General features: G+C 32.9%; 1 protein-coding gene across 1 annotated transcript in view; it reads right to left on the reverse strand.

The window, feature by feature from the left end:
• The window catches only part of LOC106877151 (spectrin beta chain), a 76,372-nt gene that overhangs the window by 56,161 nt on the left and 4,567 nt on the right, over nucleotides 1-15,644 (reverse strand). The window contains exon 2 of the mRNA XM_052971501.1: nucleotides 2,932-3,082. Coding sequence (XP_052827461.1) covers nucleotides 2,932-3,067 — 136 coding nt within the window. The 5' untranslated portion in view covers nucleotides 3,068-3,082. The remainder of the gene's footprint in view (nucleotides 1-2,931; nucleotides 3,083-15,644) is intronic.

Consider the following 15,644-nt stretch of genomic DNA (forward strand, 5'->3'; position numbering starts at 1 on the left):
CCAACCTCTGTCAGCATGGACAAGACATTAAATGACGATAATATATAAATACACACATGCACACACACACACATTATATATATATATATATACACACATATACATGTATATTAGATGTGTCATTTCTGTGCTTGACTGAACTCTAAACAATAACATCCACTCTAAACTAATACAATCTTCCAACAATAACTTTCCACCCATACCCTACAAACATACTTTCCCACCTGTCCTCTTCATTCCCCCTTCCTACCCATCTACTTCCCAGACCTAAATCCACTAAACCTAGTTGTTCTTTCACACAGCGCGACCTACTCCAGAAAAACAACTTGTCAAACACAAAAGGAACCCTAGTATAGTCTGACAAAGACTAGCAGACCAAAACTGAAGTCTCACTCAGACAAGTTTCATGTTTATGAAACTTGTGTGAGTAGAGGGGTGAGTGAGACTTCTGTTGATTTGCTGTACTTTAAGTGAAATTGTGGCCAGTGCTGGTGACATACAAAAGGCACCTGTACCTTGGTGATGGTGAGGTTGATGATGAACACCACTAAAAAATGAATAATTCTTTGGTTTATTGCTTAAATTATTCTTATATATAATTCAGCATTAATACACACACATATCCCCACAAACATGTGTATGTAGATATATATATATATATATCCACCAACGTGTATACATATACAGGTGTTCTTTATTCTTTTACATGTTTCAGCCCCAAGGCTGTGGCTATGCAAGAGCATACCTGTGTATGTGTGTGTGTGTGACACACACACACACACAAATATATGCACATAAGTATATGCATTTATAGGTATATGTAAATGTCTCTGTTTGTGTGTATAAATACAGAAATACACACAAAACAGAAACATACACTCATAGACGTATATACATACACACAGATACTTCTTTTGGTGATAGCACAATGCACTCACTGATGTAGAGTTTGGCTCACTTGCAGGATATGTAAACATTTCGTTACAGGTATCCCATGTGATAGGTACATGCATGTATGCCTTTTCTTGCTCATCCTGATGCATCTATCCTGTACATCTCTGAACATCCTTATAACCAATAGTACAACTACTAAATTAGGCAGTAAGTAGCCATGTCTCATCACATCTGATGGGTTGAAGTCGTTCGTCTCCAAAGTAGTCTTTGAACCATGTCTCTTCTCCTCCAGACAAGAGTCGACCATATTAACCATAGAGTAATTTGGCTATAAAGGATCCAAGATTCATATGTCTGAATTTATTTTCGAGCTAGTGCCGGTTTTGTGTGGATTTTAAGGCTGCTGGTGTTCTTTAAAACACTTCCTGGGTCTTAATGTCACCAGTAAATACTCAATAACTCTTATCCATTCTACCCAGGAGAAGGATGTTGATACAGATGCTGAGATTAAACTATCAAATGTGAAGTCATTAGCAATGATTCTGCTACCTTGGAATATGATTTTGATAAGTTACTTGGCAACCTCACTTGCGGCAGAATCACAAAAAAAAAAAAAAAAAAAAAAAAAATCCAGCAGACAGTATAAAGTGTTTGGTGTTAGGAATGTCATCCAAATGTAGAAACCATACCAAAGCTGACATTGGAGTCTGATGCAGCCTAGGAGTTTGCCAGATCCTGTAAAACTGACCAACCCATGTCAAGATGGAAAATGGATGGTAATGATGATGATACTTGGTTGATATACTGAGAGGAGGGACCAGTATGAACTATCAAGGTACAAGCACCAATATATTGTAGATTTTGGCTGTTCAGCTCTGAGCTTGGTTTTATAGCCTTCTGATGTTAAAAAAAGGTCCCTGTTGAATTATTACTGAATTGTGACTCTTGCCTACTTTTCCATCAGATGAAAATAATAAAAAATACAGGAGCCAGCACACAACCTTGCCTAACTACAGTTTTCACATACAAGATTTCATCCTCAAAAAAAAAATTCAAGCCATCATCGCTGTGTCGAATGATTGTACATGTGACCAAATTTTGAACAGATGAACAGGCAATAATGCTGAACCCTGCATTTCTTCTGAAACTGGCTTGCAATTAAGATTCCTCTCTCCCCATGGAAGCAGCTTTCTGACCTTGAGGTGATGCTTGGTATTGATTGGAGCAGTGATTTTGAGTTTGACCATGACCAGAACCTCATGAGCAATAGACAAGAGTGTCGTACTTCCACTGTTAGTACAAATGGATTTGTTTCCCTTGTGTTTTGTATATGATGATGATGATGTCTGCATCCTTCCAATGTCAAGGCATATACTCCTGCTATCAAACCTTCATTATGTAGCAAGGTAGTACTCCAATGCAGTAGAGCTGCCTTCAAGGTGTCCGCTAGAATGCAATATGGTCCAGATTTCCTGATTGTTAGTGTCCTTAAGGCTACATTAACTTCTATATATTTTTCATAGACATACACACACACACACACAGAGGGAAGAAATTGAAAACAGAAACTTCTGTGAGAATAAGATAGCTGTAAAAAAAAACCTGCCCATAGAAAACAATATTTTTTTTTTGCATAATTGCTTGTTTAACATGTTTATTACAATAAAAAAATGGATTTTCTTAAAATATATCATTTTTTGCACATCCTCACAGGTTATATTGATACCTAATAACAGGAAAAGTTTACATAGGGACCTTTCATCTAAATATAATAGACTGAGAAAACTTGCTTTTTTTAAATTTGTTCGTCACATGACGTAATTTGATGAATCACTGCAATTCCAGACGGAATTTGTGATAAGCAAGAATTGGAATTCATTCCATGTCGTTAAATACTAAAATAGCAGCAAGGTGCAGACGATCTAAATATGGATCTTGAGAGCATTAAAACCATTTGCTGGAATCAAACGCGCAACACATACACACACACACATATATACCTAATTAACAGAAAAATAAAAAATAAAAACAACTTACCTGCTAGAGCTTTGATCCTCGATCGCTCAAACAGCTTGGAAGAATTACTTCCGCTATCGAAACCTTCTTCCACCATTTGGGGGGCCTGCCCAGGTTCCCAATGGACCCCCGTGTGGATCTGCGCTACCTCCGTCATGACACTTTATCAACTCTAAAAGCAGAGAGAGAGAGAAAGAAGAAAATCTTAAAATTGCAATCTAAAATCAAAATCAATAAGATTAGGCATAGATCAAAAGGTAAAGTCACTTGAAAGCATGACAAAGACACAAAGGTAAATTCAACCTCTGAGATTGTCAGTCTTTATGATAAAAACAAAAGGTTAATAAGATAGGTTACAACCTATTAGTTTGACATATCACTATCAAATAGTAGATAACACAAACCTACCACTATTATCTACAGTTTTAAATAAGGTATTTGGTAATATTCCAGTTGAAAATATACTTAAAAATGCATCAAAGGACAGCTACCTAAGATTCACATAAAACACCAGGTAAGAACAATTTAGATGAAAAGTTATGAATTAAACAGAAATCACAGATGTAACTCCTTCAGCCTCATATTGAAATCCTAAAAACTTCCAATCTCCTTATGTCTAAGGTCAAATGAAATTCTCCACAATATAATTGTTCAGAAATTTATCATCTGAAATGGTATGTGTTAGAATCTGCTTCTTCTAAAGATGCTGCCTTCTATTTCCAGAATCAAGAAGTACATTGACTAGCCTTAAATTCATCTCCAAAGCTTTTTTTTTTAAGCAAAAAATGGTGTAGAAAAATAGGTTTTGCATGTTTACATCTATTTAGTAAGGTGCTTCATGTAATTACAAACAGTTTGTATTTGAAATATGAATATTCCAGTGAAGAATGATCAGATTACAAAACCAATTCCACTAAGAAGAGAGAAATTTTAGAAATCCAAATTAATGAATTTCATTTGAAATCTTTTTTATTTTCAATTATTTCATTTCTTTTTTATTCATTAATGTAATTCAACAGGTACAGACATGGATAGTTGTGGCTCAGAAGTTCACTTTGCAACCACAGGGTTTCACGTTCTGTCTTAGTGTGTGGCACCTTGGGGGGCGGGGGCCCAAGTGCCTTTTACTATAGCTCCAGGTCGACCAATACCTTGTGAGTGATTTTGACAGACAGAAACTGTATGGAAGTCCGTCACTTATACATACATGTATGTGTGTATCTTTGTATTTGTTTGCTCATCTTGTAATGTAGCATTAGCTAAAGAGAATAGGTACCAAAATTTAATAAGAAAAAAATAGTAAACAAGTACTGGGGTTGATTTGTCTGACTAAAACCCTTCAAGGCATTGTCCTAGTATGGGTGCTGCCCAATGCCAGACCAAGATAAACCAACTGTTGTGAGTAACTATATCAAGTTTCAACACATAAAACAAGATTTCATGCTGTTTCTAAGTAACATCAATCAGAAAACTTGCCTTAATCTGTTGCATGCAAAGTGAGTTTCTGTATAAACTGTGAAGAGTTAAGCTTTAATTTGTTAGTTAACAATGGGCAGGCCTTATACATATGACAATCTTGAGTTAACCCTAAATACTGACAGTGACACTACATGCCCAAACCAGTAGCTATTACACACTGGTTAATGTTTGATGCCTGTTAACAGACTAGAAAGTTATATTTCATATCCTCTTGGCCCCAATCAGCCCGATCCCCCACCCTATTTACTAAAAAAACTTCCATACTTATAATCCATAAACTTGATATTACAAAGCTTACTTTTTGCTCAGACAAACAAGCTTTTTGTTTCCAAAAGAAGATATTCAGTCTGATTATAACAGCATCGATCATACAACTTAAATAACAGAATTTGCCTATGACTGCTAGCAAGTTATTTGAGAAGTTCACAACTATCAGCCCAAGGCTATGGTTAATAACTGTTTCAGCACAGATTATTTGAAAATGTAATTTGCTATTAGGGTACTAGAACTCACACAAACATTAGTGTGCCCGGTTAATGCTGGTTACATAACGCTTGAGTTTCTGCCAACTCTTGTCTAGTCACACAAGGATATTTCTTCGATGCAGAGTTCCTGTTTCCTGGGTCATTGCCAAATCAACCTTTTGTCTCTCACTGAATATATTAAGGTCCCAACTTAAGTATATAGTTATTTCTAATATGTATAGAACTTGATTGATTTATCTGCTATTGACACAGCTGCAACTAGTTCTCACAAATAGTTTTTAATAAATTTGTCAGTGTTCCTATATTAGCATAAAACAGATGAATTCTTATATTTGAATGAATTTCTAGAGCCATTAGCACTACCGTTTGTCTCTGTCACCAACAATCTATCAGGAGTTAAAATGATATCAGCTATACAGTAGCAAAGATCAAATTATTGCGTAGTTAGTCAGCTTTCAACCTTTATAGATAGCACACACCAACATTTAACAGCTACCTTATGACTAAGTTCTTAAGTAGAACTGATTAAAGATACCCAGTGACTACTTTCCAATAGGTCAGAACTGAATCAAATAAGATACGCTGCTAGTTTCTTTAACACCCCTTTGTTGTCTCACATATCTTTTACAATAAAGTATGAACTGAAGAGAAAACTGTACACAAATCAATCTTAATTATTGATAAATATGTTTTGGAAAATTATGTGCATTAAATGTTATATATTACAAGCTACATTGATCTAATAAAGCTGCTGCAATACACCAGATGTAGCTATATGATAATTGGTGGCATTGATTGCAGTTAAATTTGTTCTGAATAGTCAGTCACGAAGCCTATTTTGGTAGTGAACGCGTATGGCTTATTGAATCAAAACCTTCTGTCTGGTTTATTTGATCCTGGAGAGATCTGAATTTGCAGCAATAAGACATTGAAATGCTCAGCTACAAAATGTAGTCTTTGGTATTCTATTCTCCTGAAGAAACTAATTCTGATGACTTCGAAAAAAGTTGCTATGGATACCTCCAGTATTGCAAAAAGAAAAATAAGTGCTAACATTCTTAATAAAGCAAACTAAAAAAAAAAAAAGTTTTGAATTTTTTGAAAATATTCTGCTAATGAGAAGAATAATCAATCATTGGTATTAATGACAATTCTGGTCAAGAAAAGCTAGACAGAGAGCTCAGAAATTTTAATAGATCAAAATGGCTTTCATTTTACAGTGCTTTTGCAAATAAAATATGCTGAACCAATTATCATTTGACAATTAATTTCACTCAAATTATGGCTTTCATTAAAGACTGCTTTTAATTTTGAAAAATTTGTTCAGTAGAGTTGAATTATTACTAAAAATATCACTAGATTTAGACTGATGTCTACAATTCTGCTTTCTGAAGACATTTAAATTTTACTTGCTTTCTGTTCTTACTTTTTTTTTTCTTTCCATATAATTATCTGAAACTAACCACAAATTCTGATTGTCTACAGGAATTTTCATTTGCAAATAATCTGGAAGACATTTGAAGAACTGACCAAATAAAGAGTTCAGTGAAGAATACATGCAACTTGATGCATAGCCCTCAAGAACCTCCAAGTACTGAGACATAATTGTTTGATAAAGAGCCACAAAGTCAAGTTGGATAAATTAGTTATAAATCAAAGCACAATGCCAACAAGTTTTAGGGGCTTAGTCAATTATATAAACCCAGTACTTAACTGTTACTTTATTTTATTGACCACAAAAGGAAGAAAGCAAACTTGACCTCAATAGGATTCGAACTTGGAATGCAAAGAGCTGCAAGAAATGCCGCTAAGCACTTTATCCAATGTGCTGATGATTCTGTCAACTTACTACAAACATTCAGAAGAGACTGTTGAAGACTTAAGTGGAAAAAAAGTTCCTTGCCAACAATGGTCAAGCAAGGGGGCAATCAGTCCTAAGAAGCAGGCAAAAGCTTCCACAAAAAATATGATGCACCCATCAGACAAATATAAGAAATAATTTATGATGGAATCAATGTGATACCACAAGAGGGTAGAACCAGAGATTTGTAGTCATAATAGCTTAAGTGCTGTCAGGTTAAACTGGTGATAAATGTACAGAAGAGTCAACATAGCAATGAAATACATGTACTGGATTCACAATAAGAATTCAAAATAGACTGTTCATAGCATTTAAGGTGAGAATTTTGAGAGAAAAAACATAGCAGAAAGACTCAATTTTAATATGTGATGAGGATGAAGTGATAAATTGTGGGTTATCGGATCAGATCAAGACAATATGGAATAAAGTATTACTGAAGCTCATTTAATAAAAAAGGTTATATATATATATATATATATATATATATATATATCTATCTTCAGAGATTTAGAAAATATTTTGTAGGAGGAAGTAGTTAAAATTATTACTTTCTAAGAAAAAGTTCTATTTATACTATGAGGAGACTTAAGCCTATTGTTTTATTGGCTACCAATGGCTGATTCCATCGATGCCTCTTATTTTATTATGCCCTAAAAGCAAAGATGAAAAGGGTCTGACATGATTTATTGAGCATAGAAAACTGAAGAGGTCAAATGACAAAGAAAAAAGGTCTAAATAGTTATATTTTCATGCTTATTTAATACTAAAGGCACTATTTATCAAGTTGTTAACCATTCAACTTGATCTGAAATAACAAATTAATCACCTTTAATTTTCAGCAAGTAACATAATATAATAGGAAAGTTATGCAGTCAATTTTGTCACTTATCAAAACAGAAGATCAAAATATTTTAATATATTACAATATGAAGAATGAAAGATGTAAGTATTGAAAAAAATAAAGATTGAATATTTTTTCTATCACATATATATATCTTATTTCACATGTGTTTGATAAATCTGCAAATATGAATTAACACAGCTGGGTAGTGACTTGTCCCCAGTTACATCTTACAATTTGGGAGATATAATTAGTGTGTATATTACATACACACACACACACACAGTTACTGTGAAAAGCAGTAAATGAGGAACTCGAATGATTGTATTCAATTTTAAATAAAAGATTTTAGGTAAATGAAAAACTGTTGCAACTGTTGATTATTTCACCCTATCTCTCTCATTCGTATATTCACAGAGACATACAGATGTTTTTGAAATTGAAACCACTTCAAAAGTTACTCAATGGGCTTGGGTAGTGTATATAACATTTTACAAACTCATCCTTTGAAGTATTTTCAATTTCAGACATGCAGTCTCCACAACATAGTGAGGAGTACAATATACACACACACAAATCAGCATAATTGGCATCATTCAACAAAGTCCCAGATGACAATTTCATTTATAAATTCAGAAAATTCTTTTCTTTTTAAGACATGATAGAAGTATTTACATATCTTTTTACAAAATGTATTCAACATAACCACTTCTGCTAAATACATTTGACATCAATTATTAACAATACTCCTGTTCTCAAATTCCTAATCCTTTGAACGCTGCCATTCTTGAAACATGTACGCCAAAGATGAAAATCTTTCATCAAATGTCAAGACACACATTCATACACTGACTATTTATACGAATGATTTCACCATGATAATACTACTTAAACAGGCAACCTTGATTCTAAACCGTTACCAGATCTTTCATTACCACTGTCAACAACTACTTCACCACACCTCTATATAGAAAACACTTGCATTGTACATACAAATAAGGAACCCTTTTATCTACTGACAAAGAAGTTCTCTGGTCTTTCATGAACTTTAATCAGCTGTCATTGCCCTAACTTGCACAGTCTAGTCCAGTTAATTGCACCAATGTGTTGGATTCCCTTAAAGTCTGGATACTTCTGTGTTCTTGTTAGGATTAGGCAGTCATAAAGAGGAACAAGTTATCTGTCAATACTTCATTAATTCTTTAATACAGTTTTAGTATATATATAATCTTGCAATAGACTCCTTGAATCGACATTGTTAGCTTAATGAAAATCTTTGACAAAGTTAAGGATTCCTCATAAAATGGTTTCATCTAAAAGCTTCTTTCTCATATCATTATCATTCTCATCACCATTTAACATCTATTTTTCATGCCTCTCCTAATGCCAACCATTTCACCATGCTGAGGGTGTTTTTTTTTACATGGTACTGGCACTAGTCAGCTCACCAAGTAACTACTAAGACAAGATCCCCGCAAATGATGGGGTGTAGCACCAAGGGAGATGGCTTCATGCTAGGTATAGAGAGGTTTAAGTATGAAACAATTGTCTTGCAGCAGAGGAGACATATGGCTACCCCAGTTGGAAAAGAAGAGAAGATGGTGAAATCTGTAAAAAGTCTTTTTTAGGCAAACAAACTGAATTATAATAAATTGTCAAAACTAAGCCAGGTTTTCTTTAATGACAAACAGTGACTGAAATTAAGGTATTTTCATCATATAGAGACCTTTTTAATTTTATAACAGCTGGCTAAGTTTGACAAAATGCTAATTAGTCAAGAACTACTTGAATGGTTTTCATTAAATCCAAGTTCTGTAGATCTGAAATAATACCCAAACGCTCTATAAATAAACGTCTCAATTTTCATTATACCTCATTGATTATATTATTATGTATGATGCACTTAATCTATAACCCTTCAATAGAGATGACATCAAATATAGACTACTACATTAAATTAACATTCATTATCAGTTGTATATATATTGCACATCATCATATTAGCATGTCTTCAAGTAACATTTATCAGCCTGTAGCTTCACCTCATCATTATACTAATTGATATATTCATTTACTTTGGGAACTTATATACAACACTTCCTAATTTATTTCCATTCAAACTTCCCAAGTATATGATGTGACAAGCCAATTTTCTAACTGAAGTCACAAACTCCACAATATCTACCCAACTAACTTCTTGTTCTTTTGGTTTATACATTCTGATGCAATTATCCTTCACAAAATTCATTATAAATACTACTACTACTACTACTACTACTACTACTACTACTACTACTGTCTAGTTTGAAACACCTCTAGCAATGTTCCTATCAAATCAATAGAGAAATGTAGGTCATCTTTATACAACAGTTCTTTGACATTAAATCATACTGAAAGGATTTTCAAACTACCAGGATGGATATTTGGTAATATATCCACATAAACTTCAAATTATCTTTTATATTTTAATAACACAAATTTTAGAGGACTCAATAGTTCTAAAATGTTGACCCATACTGAAACCCAAATGACTTTTTGAAAATAAAAAGTTCTCCATTTCTGTTGTATTTCCAAAAACATTCCCATGAGTCAGTCTTATATGCTGTTTAGATTTATTTTCCACATTCACGTAAACGAGATAGCTTTACTCAGTGCAATTTCTTTTATTGCTGGATGTTAGAGTTTACAAATGAAGGGTAGGATAAGTCATCAGGTAACCTGAGGGAGGCAGAATAATGAACAGTGATCAAACCAATGGAGTATGCAACTCCTGTGGTTAAATAGTTCAACAATTACCACTACAATCACAGTGCATGTGTGTGTCTAATCCACCTTGTTTTGAAACAACTTAGAAGTGTTATAGCTTGCTTGAAATATTGTGAAGTTGTGTAGAAAATCTGTGCATTATAGACAGTAGTAAGAATGCAGATACGACATTAAATGTAAAAAATGACAAAGTTGTTGAAATGTCACCTAAGAAATATTTAATTAGTCTTGATATTTAATTAGTCTTGATATTTTGAGTTAAAATCGACATTTCAAAGACTTTAAAGAGCGAGCGAAACATAAATTACTCCCAATAAAACACACAGTTTGTTTCTTTTCCTGTAAAGACTTTGAAAAGGAGTTTTTAACTCAAAATATCAGCACTAATTAAATACTTCTAAGACAACATTCCAATGTCTTTGTTGTTGATTTTTGATAATATTGTATCTGCACTGCTATTGCCTCCTACAACACTGATTTTAAAACTATCTTACAGTTTGTTAACTATGATGAAAGAAATAGAGAATGCCATAACAAAGTGAAGGTTTATAAGATATTAGGTCACAAAAATGTGTTTTTGCAAGAAAAATGGTTAAAGTAAATGTCTCAATTCCATAATGGTGCAAGAATAAAAAAGGCAAGTTGAAGAATTTAGGCGCAGGAGTGGCTGTGTGGTAAATAGCTTGCTTACCAACCACATGGTTTCGGGTTCATTCCCACTGCGTGGCACCTTGGGCAAGTGTCTTCTACTATAGCCTCAGGCCGACCAAAGCCTTGTGAGTGGATTTGGTAGACGGAAACTGAAAGAAGCCCGTCGTATATATGTATACATATGTATGTATGTGTGAGTGTGTATATGTTTGTGTGTCTGTGTTTGTCCCTCCAGCATCACTTGACAACCGATGGTGGTGTGTTTATGTCCCCGTAACTTAGAAATTCGGCAAAAGAGACCAATAGAATAAGTACGAGGCTTCCAAAGAATAAGTCCTGGGGTCGATTTGCTCAACTAAAAGGCGGTGTTCTAGCATGGCCGCAGTCAAATGACTGAAACAAGTAAAAGAGCAAAAGGTAAGGCACCATGAATGAAATGAGTGGAATCTGTATTGAGTTGACCATAAATATACCATTGTGCTGTGTCAAGAAAAGTAAATTTGGTTGAACTGTTTGTGTCCTGCTGCTTAATAATGACAACTTGGCTGATCTATGGACATACTCAAGTTAGAAAGCAAATAAGGCCTGCTCTCCAATATATATTACCATCACCATTTAATGTCCACTTTTCCATGGGCCACATGTAGTTAGTTGAAGCTGATTTTCTATGGTTGGATGCTGTTCCTGTCACCAACGCTCACCTGTTTCCAAGCAAACCAATATTTCCTCACAATCAGGAAACAAACCTCACTTGTCAGGTGATGACTGCTCATTTACAACCATTAACTGATGTTTAAAACCAGGGTATGTACACACATACATTTTTCTCTTTTGGGATTAATATTTTTGGTAGATATATTTTTAAAATGGCATCTTCATATATTTTTTTGTATCTCGTAATAGTATCAGTAGTCTATACCCCAACAAAATGGTACAGATCTTAAATCTGACTTGGATAATGTTCATCCAGAATTAGTGAAATATTTTCAAAATGCTGGTCTCTTGGGTCTATTTCTTTTTCGTCGTCTTCTGTCTTAATTTACCCAAATTTACATCACTAATATCCATCCAGTTGCTCAAATAAGTGGCTAGCAAAATATCAATTAATTGATAAAATTAAATGCAAAACGCAGTACCAGAAAGAACACTGTAATTAAATATTCCTTGATAGCAATATAATCTTCCACTGTCGAAATTTTTTACTAAGGGGTAACTTAAAGGAATAGAAATAAAAAACACTAAAAAGAATAAAGCAATTCAGTAAAGACGACTATAATGCTCGTAGGCCAAAGTTAATAAAATAGAGGCAGGGCACACGATTCAACATAATTATGGGAGTGGAGGGGGGGACCTATGTATCCCCCCCCCTCGAAAAGTAGGTTTTTAGAAGAAAAAAAGTGTAGAAAAATTAAATTCCGTGCTCATTTATTAATGATAAGAAAGAATATTGAAAACCATTTTAAATAACAATCGCAGAAAATTAAAATGTAGCAATGAAAATATATATATATATATATATATATATATATATATATATATATATATATATATATATATATATCAACCATTAACCGAGAGATAGAAAGGTAAACGGGGACTACTATTCAGATTAGTAGATATGAGTTGAATTAGCCTTAGTATGGATATATACTATTCAGAGATTTGAATCTAAGAGATGCTGAGCCGCCGGGCTTGCTTGCTTTCTCCGTCATCTCTAATGGAGAATATATTTATATTTTAAGGATTATTTCACTTTCTCTCACACACGCGCACAGATAGACAAACATATAGATAAATGTCACTTGTGCTGATTATTTTTGATCCGACCCACAGAGAAAAAAACATAAATTTAACCCAGATTTGAACCTAGAATTGTGAAGAAGTACTGTAAATCTGTAGGTCATCTTCACTGCCATAGCATTTACTTCGCATATTAAAAACTGCACAGATGACTAACAATGGTTTCACAGCTATTTTTCAGTAATCGATAAACTATTCTGAAATAAGTAAAATAAGACAATTTCTTCGTAAAATTAAAGACAGTTTAATAATCGTACATTTAATTATTGATCATACAATTAATATCTAATCAGCTAAAAATAATGTAAAATGCAGCAAATATCGAGTTAATGCCGCAAGTTGAGTCAAATATAAAAACTAGCACACCAAAACGTAGTCAATATGAAAAGCAAGTTTGTACATATTGACTTGACTAATACATCAATAACAAGCTAGCTGCCAAGTCAAACCTAAAAACCACTTAGGTATTTCTGAAAAGAAACTGCTTGCTACATATACATTTTAATGGCAATTTCCCTTGACTATAAAATTATGAATATGAGGCATTGGTAATGTTCAAGGGAACTGTAAAGGTGATCTACGTTTACAAATTTACTATTTTAAAGCTATTTCTTAGTAATGTGATCACAAAAAAACTGTCTCGTGAACTTTGAAAAGCTAAGAGAAATACATCTCAAATTGATTTTTCTTCCTCTCAAAACAAATTGATCCTATTATTTAAGGATAAAAGAAAACCAGCGTTTTTACATGTATTATTTTAAAAGAAAAAGTATACAACTTCATATTTGAAACCCTATTTCCTATTTATTTTATGAATATATAATTTTCCCCCACAACTTCTCAAACCAAGTTCGGGGAAAAAAGAAGTTTTACATAAAAGTAATTGAAATATATAAAAAAAATCAGAATACTATTTCAAAGACTTGTTTTAAAAAAACACATGTATGTCATCAGAGAACGTTTAGAATTATTATTATTATTACTATTATTATATACCGCATCAGTATTGCAACATTGATTCTGAAAAAAAAAAATGCTATATTCTAGATGTATCAGGTGATTAATACTGACGTTTAAATATCATTAATACCATTTCAACTATAATTTATTAGAACCGTAGTTAAAGAAAGATAATATTCTTTTCTCTCCTAGAAAATTTACCAAGACAAAACAAATATGTACTTGGTATATTCTTCAGCCCCCCAACTCAAAATTAAAATACAACTGAAAGCTACATAGGAAATAGTGACTAATAAAATGATCATTTTTGGTTGGTACTAACTTTGAAGAAAGAAATTCTTCAAAGAATTAAATAAAATGATTAATCCTTTTCTATTCCCTCCCTAAAGCAGTTTTAACGGTTATAGATGCAGAAGACATTAAATATATATCGCTTTATATTCAACAGTTAATTTCGCTTAGAGTTACAGAATAAATTAATCTAATCTCTGGTTCCCTACAGTAGTTTAAGAGATAATAGTAATAATCAGATAATGGTAAACGGAGTCTCATCGTGGCTTGGAAGAAACGAATGTCATTCACTTTTTATCAAGGTTAAATTAGTGGACATTAAGATATTTAAAAACGGTAGACAACAGCGGTAATGTATTATTATCTCAGTATAATGTATTATCTCTTAAGTGGGTTAATATCAGTAATACGACGACCTAGCTGTGCCCGCCGCACTACTATGTGTGTGTGCATATATATATATATATATATATATATATATATATGCGTATAATGTCATACACACTCGTACAAACCCTGATTAGCTATATGCTTATCTGGTTGCTTATTATCATTATATATCATTATAGAGAACAGCCAACATTATTCATCTTAAATATGTGACCAAGCAGAGGAGTAGACATTTGCATAATTATCATCTACAAGTGTGTGTTCTTATTCCTTCATGGTCGCTAATAATTTTAACCTGCTTTCCTGTGCGCAATATAATAAAAGACGAGGAGCAAAAATGGATGGCTATATAACATGACACTGGCTTCTTTATAGAAGTGTTCTTTTAGAGAGAGAGAGCATTAGAGACCTGAAGATATTATATACATGACAGAATTAATCGTTATATAGTCAAAACGAAGATCGTACATCATATACAATTACTGGTTAAAAGATATTTTAATAAATACAATTAAAACAAAAAGTGCCAATGAACCGACTAAGGATGTATTAAATGCTTGGAATAATTAAAAATCGATTAAAAAAATTGATGTTTGACAATAGAAACTTGTTTGATGGAGTATCGATAGAGCAACCAGTGATATATTATAATTGAGAAATATTAAATGAGACATAATAGACGAGACGGTAATAATAATACTACTGCAGAGAATTATCGATTTTCTTAATGGAGGCAAAAGGCCTGGAAATGTAGGAACAGGGAAGAGAGAAATTGAATGATGTTCATGCCTTTTCTTTTTTATTTTGTACAGTTTTTTTTTCTTCTTCTTCTTAGATTTCAATGAAGGACATTTGGGAAAGGTTTAAGTATAGATGAAATAAATCAGGAATCGAAACCGAGTTGCTGATAGTCTCGGCGATCAGCAAATACATAAAGGCGAAACCCTGCTTATGAGCATATACACACCCATATACATACATACATATATACATATATGCACACACACACACATATATATATACACACACATATTTATATACATATATACACACACATATTTATATACATATATACACACATATATATACATATATATATATATACATATATATACATACATATATATATACATATATATACATACATATATATATACATATATATACATACATATATATATACATATATATACATACATATATATATACA

This window comes from Octopus bimaculoides, chromosome 11 (assembly GCF_001194135.2).
Source record: "Octopus bimaculoides isolate UCB-OBI-ISO-001 chromosome 11, ASM119413v2, whole genome shotgun sequence".
NCBI lineage: Eukaryota > Metazoa > Mollusca > Cephalopoda > Octopoda > Octopodidae > Octopus > Octopus bimaculoides.